Source organism: Zonotrichia leucophrys, chromosome Z (genome assembly GCF_028769735.1).
Source record: "Zonotrichia leucophrys gambelii isolate GWCS_2022_RI chromosome Z, RI_Zleu_2.0, whole genome shotgun sequence".
In the NCBI taxonomy this organism is placed as follows: Eukaryota; Metazoa; Chordata; class Aves; order Passeriformes; family Passerellidae; genus Zonotrichia; species Zonotrichia leucophrys.
The window spans coordinates 49101445-49115690 of NC_088200.1; the positions used below are offsets into that span (position 1 = coordinate 49101445).

General features: G+C 36.9%; 1 protein-coding gene across 9 annotated transcripts in view; it reads right to left on the reverse strand.

Annotated features, from left to right (window-relative positions):
* The window catches only part of AGTPBP1 (ATP/GTP binding carboxypeptidase 1), a 65080-nt gene that overhangs the window by 46771 nt on the left and 4063 nt on the right, over positions 1 to 14246 (reverse strand). For all 9 annotated transcript variants that reach the window (XR_010443007.1, XR_010443008.1, XM_064735137.1 and 6 more), the window contains exons 2-6: positions 9741 to 9871; positions 8633 to 8703; positions 1355 to 1485; positions 762 to 829; positions 273 to 336 (exon numbers count right to left, since the gene is read on the reverse strand). Coding sequence is in view for 7 of the 9 variants with exons in the window: in XM_064735137.1 (XP_064591207.1) it covers positions 273 to 336; positions 762 to 829; positions 1355 to 1485; positions 8633 to 8664 (295 nt within the window). In the remaining 2 variants the exon portion in view is untranslated. The remainder of the gene's footprint in view (positions 1 to 272; positions 337 to 761; positions 830 to 1354; positions 1486 to 8632; positions 8704 to 9740; positions 9872 to 14246) is intronic.

Below are 14246 nucleotides of genomic sequence, written 5' to 3' on the forward strand. Positions count from 1 at the left end.
CATCAGTATTTTCTTTATATATGACTGCACTATGCAAGAACATGCTAGACTTACAGTAAACTATTGTGTAGGATTATTAGAAAAGTAACTTCAGTCTTTACATTCTTTTAATTCTGTATATGCTTCATCAATCAACAACAAAAACCAAAACAATGATACTTTGTGAAAAAACTCAACAACAATAACAACAATAAAAAGTAACCAGAGAAAACAAACAAAAGATATCAGAAAAAGCAAACATAATCATATATTACTCCTTAATGAAAACTTACCAACTGAGACTATCTCAATGAGAATATTCAATATATTTAGAATAGTTTGAGGATCTCTTGTATTCTGCAATAAAAAAAAAAGATCTGTGTTTAGCATGCAGTCTAATAATGGTTTGGATACTTAAAGACAGGAGGAATTACCAGCACAAAATTAAATAGAGCTTTGGATATACCCACATAGCAATCATCCCACTATGCAACCCAAATTAACCACAAAACCAATTAAAACACACTTTGTAGTATGATACATCAATTAGAACTGATAGGTGACAAGCAATTTCTTAAAATATCTAAATATAAGGGAGAGAAACTCACAAGTAGGTTACTTAAAGGTAGTATCTATTCCTAATGAACCAACACAAGTTTTGAAGATTCCATAGGATAACAACATATTTCATAACACAAATACAATAAGAAATATATAAATTTCATTATGATAAAATGCCAAACTGCTATGAATCCGTAACCAAAAAAATTAAAACATTTTACCTCTAGGGTTGACAGGATAATTTCTATTCCAGTGGAGCCCTTAGAAGTCATCTCCTTCCTGGTTTTTTCTGTCAGAGAAAAAGATCAATACTGGCTTGTAGTAAAAAATATATGTTATCATCCACAAATTGACAAGAAAATTTACACTGCAAATAATAAAACTTATTAAAAAATGCATATATGTATATACTAAGAACTAAGTAAAAGACTTAATCAATTTTAAAACTAATTTTTGTTTTCAATTGTTCAACAATCTTGTGATGGCCTAGACAAAAAAGTGAAGAAAAATATTAGTAAGAAAGCTGCCTTCCAGATACTTCTACTCTTTACAAATATATCACTCAAAGACATATATACATATGAAGCAAATTATTACTCAAATTACAGCTTTTTGACAACACAAAATGGACTCAGCACTACCAATACTATAGGAGATATTTTTTAAATGCTCTTAAACAGATGTTTTCAACAATCAGAGACAAAAGCAGATGTATCATCAAGTTCACTAAGTGAAAACATAAGTCTAACAAGAGAGATACAAGAAGCAACGATCAAAAGAGAAACTATTAAAACCACAAAGTTTAGATAATTACCTTGACTCTGGACCAGATGAAGGATCTTTGAGGTAACATGTCTAGCACTGTCTGATTCTCCTAACACAGGGTCCAAATTTATCTTCTCCAGCTGTGACAGCAGGGATATAGTCCGAGAACTGGCAGAAATACTACAAAAAAGATATGACATTTCCATCTAAATCAGAGAAAAAAGCTCCTAAGAACAGAAATTTGATGCCAGAGTAAAGGTTGTGGCTGATTTTATCTGGATTGGAAAACAGTCTTGATTCTCAATTCTGGCAAATTTACAGATTTTGCAAAGCCTGCACTGTAACAGACTAATTGTATGTAACAGCATCTCCGAGAGCAACTGTGAACAGGGAAATCAATTGCAGCAAGTAAAATGCAGCTATAGGTACAAATGTTCTTCATCTATGCCATCTAGAGTGACTTATATTTAATAACTTATGTTAAGTGACAGGATACCCTATCAAACCTGCCATTCAAGGAAAAACTGGCTACAAACAGACCAAAAGACAGCTTGTCTCACAAGATGGCATTACAGAACAGGAAGAAAATAATCTAATTTGTGAAGTGAGCAAACTAGCATACACTAGCTGAATAACAAGAACACCATTTTGAAGAAAAAAACTTAGGAAGGTTTCTAAAAGTATTATCCAAGTTTGGATTGATTTTGACTATAAGGGCATTTTGGCCAGATGTAATGGGTTTATGCTGGCCACAAGCCAGGCATCTACCAAAGCCACTCACTCCCCTCTGCAGCTGGACAGAGAGAAAATTTAATGAAGGGTCATGGGTTGAAATAAGGACTGAGAGGGATCACTCACCAAATATCATCAGGGGCAAAAGAGGCTCAACTTAGACATATGAAGGGAATTTATTATTGACAAAATCAGAGCAGGACAATGAGAAAGTAAAATAACCCTTAGAAACATCTTCTTGCCACCCCTCCTTCCTTCCAGCTCTGCTCCTACCCCAGCAGCACAGGGAGACAGGGAATGGGGGTTATGGCCAGTTCATCACCCCAGGCTTCTCCCACTGCTCAGGAACAAGAGTCATTCCCCTGCTGCACCATGGAGTCCCTCCCACAGGAGACAGTTCTCCATGAGCTTCTCCAACATGGCTCCGTCTCATGAGCAGCAGCTGTCAGTGACCTGCTGCAGTGTGAGTCCCTCCCATGGACACACAGTCCTCCCAAAACTGCTGCAGCCTGGGGCACTCTTTTACAGGGTGCAGTCTCCTTCAAACACAAGCTGCTCCAGCATGGGGCCTCCCTTGGGTTCACAGACTCCTTTGTGCATCACCTGCTCCAGTGTGGGTCTCCTCCACGGGCTGCAGGTGGATCTCTGCATGCCCATGGACCTCCATGGGCTGCAGGGCACAGCTGCCTCACCATGGTCTGCACCAGGGGCTGCAGCAGAACCTCAGTGCTGGTGCCTGGAGCAACTCCTCCTCCTCCTCCTCTGACCCTGGTGTCTGCAGAGTTGTTCCTCTCACGTGTTCTCACCCTACTCTTCTCTGACTGCAACTACATTTGTGCAATTTCTTTTTTCCTTTCATCTGAAATCTGTTCTCACAGCAGTGTTATCACTGTTTCTGACCGGCCCAGCCTAGGCCAGTGACACATCTGTATTGGAGCCACCAGGGATTGGCTCTGCTGGACATGGAGGAAACTTCCAGCAGCTTCTCACAGAAACCAGCCCTGTAGCCTCCCCCCTGCTATCAAAACCAGCAAACCCAACAGTCCTGCCAACAAAAAATTTCCTTGAAAATGTAGTATAAGACACCACTTCAGTCTAGGCATTTATATAGGTAAGTAGAAAGAAAGAATTGCTCCAAGTGTTTATTCTAAACAGAATCAGTTTTATAGAAAATGTTTTATTTTTTCTATACTTTTAGATCATAAAAATTATTCAGAATAGTTTTGAGATTCACATTCCTACACAACAGTAATTTTTAAAACAGATGTTTAACATTTCAATTGCAATCATGCAATTAACTACAGGAAACTATGACTTCCTTGCATTAATTAACTTGGCTTTTCATTCACAACATTAGTCCCCAAATAATGAGCAATCATTCATTTTACACACACATAGCTTTATCTACAATAAAATTAAAGTCTACGATACTAGCTTTATGAATAGCCAGTCAGTTTTGTTTATACAGTGAGGAATTATTAATTCTTGATTTATATCTTACATCTGTGTAAAGGTTTCATGCTTACAGTTCACTCTACTAAAATGTTAAAATTATGGGAAAAAGTTAATTGAGAGCAAAAGTTATACTGCCATGAAGGCAAACTGGTGTGAGAGCTGCACAGGAAACTGCTTCCACCACTCTCACTTTTCCACACAGACATCTAAATGAGAGGCATAGCCAAAAATCAATTTCAGATTACAGATGATACTTGCAAGCTACTAAGAACAAGAATAAGAAATGGTTATATTAATTATAGCTCTTAAATTGGAGTCATTTTATATTGTGAAGTAAGCCTATCAACTTCTCAGGTATTTGATAGACTTTTTTAATTCAACTATTAAAAAATTTAATTATCAAAATTTAATTATTTTTTAATCTAAATTAAATCTGTCTTGGGTGCTGAAACATTAATTCCCTTGTGTAAGTGAAGCATAATCACTTCAATCCTTTCTCACCATCTAACACCGTGCTGAATAGCATAAAGCCATTATTATTTGCATAAACTTTGTTTTCCTTATCTCTGCTTCTCTGTTTATCTGCTGAACTTGAAATGCTCCAAAACTGACACAAGAGTGTAATGCAATCCACAATCTCTGTTGCTCCAATACACAAACTGGTCAAATTATATAGGATGTTATCTTCACCAGCTCTACAAGCAAAAGAAGTAAGAGTCCAGCCAATCCACATGTAAGCTGATATGTAAGAGAATTGCTGCTTCAATTGGTGTGTGTGCACATCACTTCCATTGTGGTACATCATTGGTCCCACAACGAAATTAATGTTGTTTGAAAGATTAAAAAAGTCCAAGAAAGCAAAGCTGATGCTCAGGAATAATTAATAATAATAACAACAAAAATTTTTCAAAAAAGTATTTGCAAAGATAGAATTCACCTATAGGTATTAAAATGTCAGAGAAAACCTGATTTTTGACTGCTACAGCCTGCAAAATTCAAGCAACACTGACATATGGAAGCAATTTACCATGTACAAGAAGCTGCCATCTAACACAATTCCTCCATAGTTAATAAAAACTTTAAAAGGCTTAGGTAGGGTAAATAATTCTCAGCATTGGGCAGTATAACAACTTAAGTTCTAAGATTTAGAGTTATAATCTCCTCCTGGGGACAGAGTTTCTACCAACAGCAATAACTGCTTATTACAGCAGAGATATCTTTAAAATGGTTTTAGGCTATTCATCTTGTATAAAGTCTGCCAACATAAATACAGCTATCTGCATTTCATGTCTTCAGCATACACAATAAAGCATCTCTAAAAGTTAACACCAGCCAACACTGAAATGCAAATAAAGTCTTGATTTCCTCTTAGTTATGGCTGAGTTTTCTTCTTAAAACAAGAATTATAGTCTTATTTACCAGTATTCTACACTAATCTACATAGTGGTTATAAAACTATCTGACAGTTTTCAATGCCTGCACAGTACATCAAAAAGACCACAGGACAGGAACTACAGCAGCCAGACAGACATGTAACAGCAGAGTTGGTAATATTGCTGGGACCACCCATTTGACCTCAGAACAAAATGAAAGCACAAGCTATAATGAGACTCTCTATTTGTAATGCAAACACATATGTTTTGACCAGTAAACCCTTCAGCAGCCAAATCTAGAAGACAGTTCTCCAAAATGGTGAGGCACCATGGAATTCAGTATTTTCAATCCCACAAGAAGAAACATTCAGAATGGACTCTGTCCTGTACGATGTATGTTTCCTCTCAAGCTGCCAACATTGCAGAACCTCAAATGAATACCCTGAAAACTGTGCCCAGACTTGTAGTGACCAGACAGAGACACAGCAGGAGCTAAAGATTCAGGGAGAAGAGCTGAGACTTTCCTGTTCTTGGACTGTGAAGGCATAAAAGCCCAGGGCTTCCTTTCTTGGTGGTTGCTCCTAGGAGACACCAGTTATGTTACTGCACCATGAGTATATATATTGGTTTGCAGAATGAGACATTGCTAAGGGAAATCTGTGGTCAAACTGGTACAAATGCAATGCAGACCAGTCTCAAGAATTCTGACTGTAGTATTCAACATGAATTTGCATCATCACCCATCAAACTAGAAGACTAATTATGGTTTCTACTCAGTCAAAAGCCATTGTCAGAAAGAATGGGATGACTCAGACTGACCTGACACACCAACATGCACCTCTCCAGAGCTCAGCACCTGAGCTTCTCACTGATGCTGGAGGGGCACAGAAACAATATGAGACTGGTTTTCCCACAAGGTGAAGAACCCTTCTTGTTATTAGGTGTGACATTTTTCACCCTGTCCATTCTAAAGCCTGCTCATAAGAGCACTACATCACTGAGGGTTACATAGAGTCTCTGTTATCTTTAATTCCTAAAAAGCATGACTAAAGAGCACTAAAAGAAACTTCATAGCACCATAAAAACTATTCTCTTCAGATCTGGATAAACACCACAGCAGCTCTTCATGACACATATATGCCAGATCAGTCCCTGATGACCTGCAAAAATGATTCAATAACCAAAGACAATCTCATTCTTTGTATCCCTTCATTTGAAAGGCTTTCTCCCTGAAGTTTAATATTGTCACTTTAGGCACTTCTTACTATAAACGCAACTGTCCTTTATCTGTTCCAGTGACATACCTCTCTAAGCATAGTATCTTGCACATATTTCCATTTCCAAATATTCTTAACCATTTCTGCATTTTACAAGAGTATTTTGAAATAATTTGGTCCTCCAGTAGTTTTGCAGATCTTTCGAGCTTCAAGTTGTCCATAATTTCAACAACTTCCCTCTCTTACAGATCATTAGTAAAAAAAACAGAATATTTGCCACCATTAGCTGTAACCAGAGAGAGAGCACATCCAGAATTAAATAGCGCACCATTTCCTTCTGACAGTCATCAACTACGACTGATGTTGTATTCAGTCAATGCTCTACCCTGTCCAAAGACAATCAATAATTATTATTCTCTGATAGATTTACACTTTCTTTAAGCATCTTGAGGTGAAGTTTACCAGGCTTAGTTGATCTCGTACAGCTCATATCTCCACAGGCAGGAAACTCTTTCTTCATTCCACATTCAAATGTTACAGTTCAAAATGCCCCTCACACCATCACTTTGCCTGGAAGGAAGCACCCCTGTCCTTATGTCAACTGTCACCAAAACTTAGAACATGACATGACTCTAGCTAACCAGGGAGCTTTGCGGACTTCCCCTTTCTCTGGTCAGGAAAGCCACAAGAAGATAATAAGGAAGCATGCCCAGAACCAAGGACTTCAGGGCTTCACACTTGAAAGAGAGCAACATCAACAAGGGGCTCACATTTGAAAGAGAACTTCCTCAAGAAGAAAACATCTTCTCAAAGAGAGATTCCTCGTTACAGGGATACTTCTTTCACTCCCAAAAGATTTAAGCATTTGAAATCTGACAATGAAAAAGTGATACGATTCACAATCCTCCATTACTCAATGTATGTCACTTCCACTATGCAAATGCTAAAACACATCATTGCAGTTTTCTACACGTGTACCCACAATGAGAAAGATAACTAAGCCATAGCTGCTCATAAAAATTCAATTGTCTTAGAATGGTTTTTAGCTATTGACCTTGCAAGAAGCCTTACAAAATGTAATAGTCAAATGAGGGATGTCACAGGTTTCCCAATTACACCTACTTCCCCTGAAACTACTGTTTGCAGTCAGCCAGCACACAGATGTATAAGGGAGTTCATTCTTCCCCCACAGTAAACAGATCTGCATTTTAGCAAGTTACCATGAGCCTTTAAAACAGGCAGGCTTCTCATGAGTTTGTTCAGATTTTGTTCTAACACAAATAATTTCAAACTATGGTTTTGGGTTTTTTTTCTCAACCACTTCCACAGTTATCAAGTAATGGTTAGAGAGCTGATACTTCTGATTAGAGTTCATAGCTATCTCTGTACACAGAGGCACCATAACTTATTCTTGACTTAGGGAACCACTGTTTTGAACTGCAGGGATGGAAACTTTCTTTTTGTCTCTAAGTAAAGAAGAATAAACGACACTTAAGTAGCAACCCTGCAAATACCTAATATTCTTTGTGATAATATATTTTATGCATTATAATTTTCAAGAATACTCACTGCTGACAGAGAGCTTGCTTTGCTTATCATAATGCCTAAGGGGCTAGTCTACCACAAGAACAAAACATAAGAGTTTTTCTACCATTTCTTTTGATCTACCCCTCACAAAAACAGGAAAAACCAGCCTGACATAAACCCTAACCCTGTTCCACCCAAAGTCAGCAAAAGTAAGGATGATTCTACATACAATAATTTGAAGTCAATTTTTAAATAGATCCCAACATACAAACATAATTCACAGTAGAGCATGTTCTTCATGAAAATTCACCTCCTCACACAGAAAATAACTAGTACTTCAAAAAACTAAAACTGAAGCCGAATTTCCAATTTTGCCGACTTCACTTTTTTTTTTTTCCAATCTGATTAGATGATTTCATTTAACAAGGTGGCTCAATCTGTGCTACCTTAAGCACAGAAAGCCTCTAAATAGTTTCCTGATGCTTAACAGCCTTCCAGAGAATCTCACACATTTCTCAAATGCTAGCTAAGACAAGTTCACATGAAAATAACAAACACAACTTTCCAACCTGGCATCTTCTGCATCCCACTTTGGTTCATCCTAGCTGTGTGTTGGATTGCAAGATTGTGGCAGGATGACTTACATCTTATGACAAATTCAGGCCTTCTTATACAGTATTATAACCTTCTTTAATTCCTTCAGTAGAAAAAACTTTGTTTTACCAATATGTGCATAAAATTATGAAATTAATTAAATTTTCAATTAAATTTAGTATGTACCGTTAACTGAAAATTTATATTTAAGAAGTTATTTCTTAAATGTGAAGATACTTTGTGTTAATCAGTATTGACTCCCTCAGTGTTTCAGGACACCAATGTGCATTTCCCAGCTAGAGACCCACAATGTGTATTTTATTTATCTTCTTTTTAAGAAGACAAAAGATATTCTTACTAAGATAAAGATTGTTTTTTCACAAATCTCAAATGCTTGATGTTAAGAAGTGACTGTAGTTTTAAATTTACCTTTTTTCAGATGATGCTTTTGCTTTGTTCATATTGGAAGTATGATTCTTCAAATCACCATCTCTGACAATCTGTAAGATATTAAAAAACTACATATTATTGACATCTTTTGCTCTTTAGAGAAGAAATGCTGACACCATACTGGATGTCCCTTGACTAGAAATGCTAAATTAATTCACAGTGATGGCATTTCTCCACAGTCACGAGCTCTTCTCCCTTCACACTATTTGATCCAGCTTTTTAAAATAAACTATTGCTTTTTAAGCATGGAGTATGATTCTGCATTATAGTTCAGGCCTACCAAGGTTCAGAAAGTCTGATGACAATAAAATAGAGAGACTTTTCAGTATCAGTCATTTACTAGACATTATTTTCCTACCAATGACAGAATTTTATCACGTAAAATTTTTGCTGAAGCCAGTAAATACATTTCTCAAACTTACTTGACATTATTATGAGATGCCACAACATGCTGATTTCTAACTCAGATTTTATGTATCTATAGAATAACTAAGGCTAGAGGCACAGTGAGAAACATGGAGTATTTGGTGTTCTTATTTAAGCAAGACCTCAATACATTCCTTGGACAGAAACCATATCATGCCAAGGACTCAATTTTCCTATCCATCTAAGGACATAGTGTCCTCGGGGCACACGGCTTCCTCAAATGGTGCCTCCAAGCAATTAAGGTTGCAGCCTACAGGACCATCAGCTGAGCGCCAGCACTTCCATCTGAGACATAACATGAATGACAGACAAATACTCCCCCTGTGAAAAAAAAAATTGTTCTCCAAGAGCTCAGTGGTTAATCTGAAGGTAGAAGACAGAAAGGGGGAAAATGGATGTTCCAAGATATGGGTGGTGCGAATGAGTGAGATAAAGCACTCTTGTCTTGGAAAATGCAAGAAATTCAGCCAACTACACACTACAGCTGCCCACCACCCTCTCCCCCCCATCCCCTTCTCCACAAATAAATTTGTAAAACCTCTCAAAAATCCTAATTGTTCAGCACATAAAAATAAACAGGCTTTTATTACTGGTAAATTCCACTCCACTGCTAAAAGCCTAAAGCAGATGAAGTATGAAACAGGCTTATTTCCAGACTTACTGAAAGCAGAATCTTCTCCCAGCAGCCAGGAAGAAAATGCTTAACTTTTCACAAGAATTCCAGCTTGACTCAAGTTAACAGGTGTCTTAGCTTTTTCCAAGCACTCTTCAGGGGTACACTATCTTGAAATCCTTTAAACAAAACAAAAAGTTACAAGAGAAGCGCTGTGTCCACCCCATTACTGACAATTTAATGAATTACAAAGTCCGGATTATTCCAACCAGGTTGCAGGTCTTACTAGGTGGAAATCAGACCCTTGGATTCAAGTAACCAAGAGCTGTTTTGCTTCCAGCAAAAGTAGGACGTGCTGTCATACAGATGATGAACAGTCTGCCAGTGAGTGCCAAGAGTGTCTATATATTATTGTGTACTGAACTGCTGTACAAGTGGAGCCAGCTACTGAGCTCAACCATCTTGAACTGCAAGGTCTTAGTTTGTTTGTCTAAATTCACCACAAAGCATGCCAGTAAGCATTAAAGTGCTTACTGATGCTCCAGGTCAAGGGGAGAAGTCAAGTAAAAAAGAAAAAGCACAAGGAAAAAACAAAAAACACAACAAAACTAACAGCTGAGAAGAAGCAAGAAAAAAATCAAGAGAGAAATGCACACAGCAGCAATCCAGAGAGATGTGGTGGGACATCTATGCTAAAGAAAAAAAGAATTCTCTTTAACATTTGACTAGGTAATGCAAAAAAAACCCTTCCAAATTAATTTAAAACTTTTAATACTCTCCTTATTTTAAATAAACACTTAATAGAAAGCTAAAGGCAGAAGGTGAATGAATTTAACATATTTTTAACAATGCCACTTGCCTTTCAGTGGTAGCCAAGCAGACGAAAAATTAGCATTAGTTCTGCTTACAAAGGACCAACAACAACTGAATGAAAGCACTTCAATTTGGAGGGAAGCAGGGGAGAGCAAGAAGTGATGACTAAGTAGAACTCCAATCCGATAAATGTTGGATTCTCTGCACTCCCTTTCCACCTTGCCTGTGAAATGTTATCTCATTCATCCTCCTATCTAGACAGGGGAAACAGGCAGTCTTCACAAGATCAAAAAGCTGCACTGTAATAATTGCTATAATAATGCTATCAACAGCACAAAAAATTAAACGGCCTGCATGAAGTCTCATGTAATTTTCACACTTTCCTTTCTCCTCAGAAAAGCACATATGTGCCTCACTCCTAGGTGAATTCCTTGTCACTGAGTCACCTTCTCTGCTAATCCAGATTTTCAATACCCTGAATATTTGATACTCACTGACAAAGTTCCTGCAAAAGCAAAGAGGATACCCCCTCCATTATTTACCTTTCATATGAAATTCTGACATTTGCCAAAATCTAAAATTGAGAATAACATAGAATCCATGAAACTCCTAATTCTTGGATCAATACTCTAACCACAAAACTAAATGGCAAGGACCATTACAAAGCAGTTTTCTTTTTCTCAAAACCATGGCTAAAGAAATGAACTTGCACTGATCATTCAGACCTCATGCTCAGATGTGTCTATTAGGCATTACTGGGAGTGCCTACAGAGGTCTTGTATGAACTCCATCCTCCTGAATACCAAGTTTATATATATATATATATATATATATATATATATATATATATATGTATGAGAATAACAGCAAGATGCTCAGCCACTCTAAGGCAGCAATGATTCTGGTCAGATGTCATAACAGGATTCAGAGGAGATTTCACTGACACAAGTGCTGGGGGTCCCAATGTAGCAAGGATGTGGACTTGCTGAAGCGAGTCCAGAAGGGAGCAATAAAAATGACTGGAGTGATGGTACAATTCTCCTACACAAAGAAAGGCTGAAAGTGTTGGGACTCTTCACCCTGGAGATGAGAGAGCTCTGGGGAGACCTTAGAGCAGCCTTCCAGCACCAAGAAAGAGCCTATCAGGAAGCTGGACAGGGACTTTTTTCAAGGGCATGGAGTGATATGCCAAGAGGCAATACAATTGCTTTTAACTGAAAGGAGGAAGGTCTAGGTTAGACACTAGGAAGAAAAAACACACAGTCACCATTACAGCAGTTTAGTGCCAAGCATATCTGTTATTTTAATAACATCATATTTTAATATCATTGATTTTATTTTAATAACGTCAAAACCCAAATAATTAAAAAAAAACCCCAACTACAAAATCCCAAGAACAACAATAAAAAACTCCACAACCAGAAAATAGACTACTTCAAAGAGCCAGAGATGTCTGAAATTTTCCATGCCTAATACTAGAATCTTCCTGTAAAGTGCTTTGTAATGACATTCCAAAAAACACAGTTCTCTTCTCAAGGAAAACCTGAAAAATCAACACCAAGTATGGATATACAAAGTTTATCAATACTACTGAATCAGTTCTACTTGCACTATAGTCCATTAAGTTTTTATTTTCCAGAAACGTCTGTCTTAATAAATATTATAGAGAAACGTATATTTTTGAGTCTGTTAAGCATATACTAAAACATGATATCTTATTATCATAAACCCAGGAGTTGCTAAAACCACCTATCAAATTACACTTTTCAAGAGAAAATCCAAAATTTAAGTTTTTTATATCTGTCTACCACAATAGCTCTGCAAAACCTGCAAGACTGTTCATCTATACATATATATATTTCCATGTTTTTCTTTCTATCCAAAGCTTGGTGCAACCCAAAATATTTTCAAAGCTAAAGCTCAGACTTCACTTTTGATCATCATGGAGCTTTTGATTTGAAAGGTGAAAAAAAGTAACAAGTCTCCAGCAACTAAGTCATTACTTTGATATGTACTTACTTATCATACAGTGCAAGTAAGTAGATGAACAAAATCTTTGGTAAATGCTACAGTACAAAAAAAAACGGAAAACTAGTACACAAAAAAGGAAGGAGTACAAAATCTCAGGTGACAGAATAGTGTCAAAATGCAATGCATTAAAAATTAAATAGAAAAACTATAGGTATGAACTGAGAAAACATGTAGTTATTTAAAAGGTCACAAATGCTAGGCAGAAGAGAACCTATATTGAAACCCTGAAGCTGGTTATATTCTGGGGTTCCAAAAGCACTTCTACCTCTCTTAGAAGTACATGTGAGTTCCCCCAGTCCAATGCAGATTAAATGACAAGCAAATGCACTTTTCATATTATTTCATTTCATGTATGCCAAAGTCTCAGAAGCTATTCATGGGTCGAAATATTCTTTTTCAAAGTACTTATAAGTCAGTTTAAACAGAACCATATAAAAAGATTTCTGCATTCTTTGTGATCTAGGCAATCTTAATTCCAAAACACCACTTGTGTTTACATTTTTAAACACTGAAGTAAATTGTTTGCAAGAACAGACTATTTACCTAAGTGAATTCACTCACACTTGTAGGAATATACTCTGAGTTAAAAATTTAGGATAACCAGCGATACATGGCAGCAAGAGTCATGGTCTCTGTAGCAACAGCAACCTACCCAAAAAGCTTGTAGAGAGCAGGTAAACACCATGATAACCAGCATTCTATATATGGCAAAACCACACAAATATCACACCATAGAGAAATGAGCAGTATGTTACTTAGCATTACACTAAAGAATTATTCACTAGGACAGCAGTGCTATTAACACAGTGGTGCTGTCTCCCCCATCTCATCCTCTTGCACCATAAGAAGGACTGAGCATTTGCAAAAGTCCCAGCAATTTTACCTTAAGTAGCTCCTTCCTCTATTTAATCCTTTACTCTTTCATACCTAGCACATTGTTTTCAAGTTCAGTGTCTCAAATGACAACTTACACAACTATCTTTTTGAAAAAATGGTTAGTTGTGGGCTGTTTTTGGGGTTTTTTTTCCCAAGAATGCAGTTCTCTTTTAACATCATACAAGCTAGCAAAGGTGCTGCATGTGAACCATTTCCTTAATAAAAATGTAATACTTAATGTTAGGTAAAAAATCTGACAAGCAATTCGGAGATGGCAGAGTTATTTGTACAAATTGCTTTATATTCTAAAAGCTCAATGCACAGAACAATCCATAAAAGCTGTGGTTACCTATAAACCATACTAAAAATCTGGGGAAATCCTTCAAGCTTCACAATAAAGTTTCATGTTGGCAAACACTACATTGCACTCAATCACAATCCAGTAAACAGAATCATGTACACAAAGAATGATAACTAATGTGGTAATGAGAATCTGTTTCCTGAAGTTGACTATTCCTAGCCCAGTTCCTGAACCTTTACAAGCACTGGAACACAAAAACCCCTGCATGCCGAACCTTACACTGTGTTTCTATGTTTCATAGGAACTGAAGTCCTAGTCAATAGCTCAGAGAGAGTGAATTATCAGGACCAACTGCTTTTTTAATTGAACTGTAAAATAGGATGGAATGGCACTGAGAACACACTGAACAGCTATCTCTTCCTAAGATTTAACATATAGCAGTACAAAAGTCTTATTATAATATACCTAAAAGTACCTTAGAAGTGTTTCTTCCATGAGAAAAGGTTTGTTCAAGATAGTAGAAAATCTGTTTC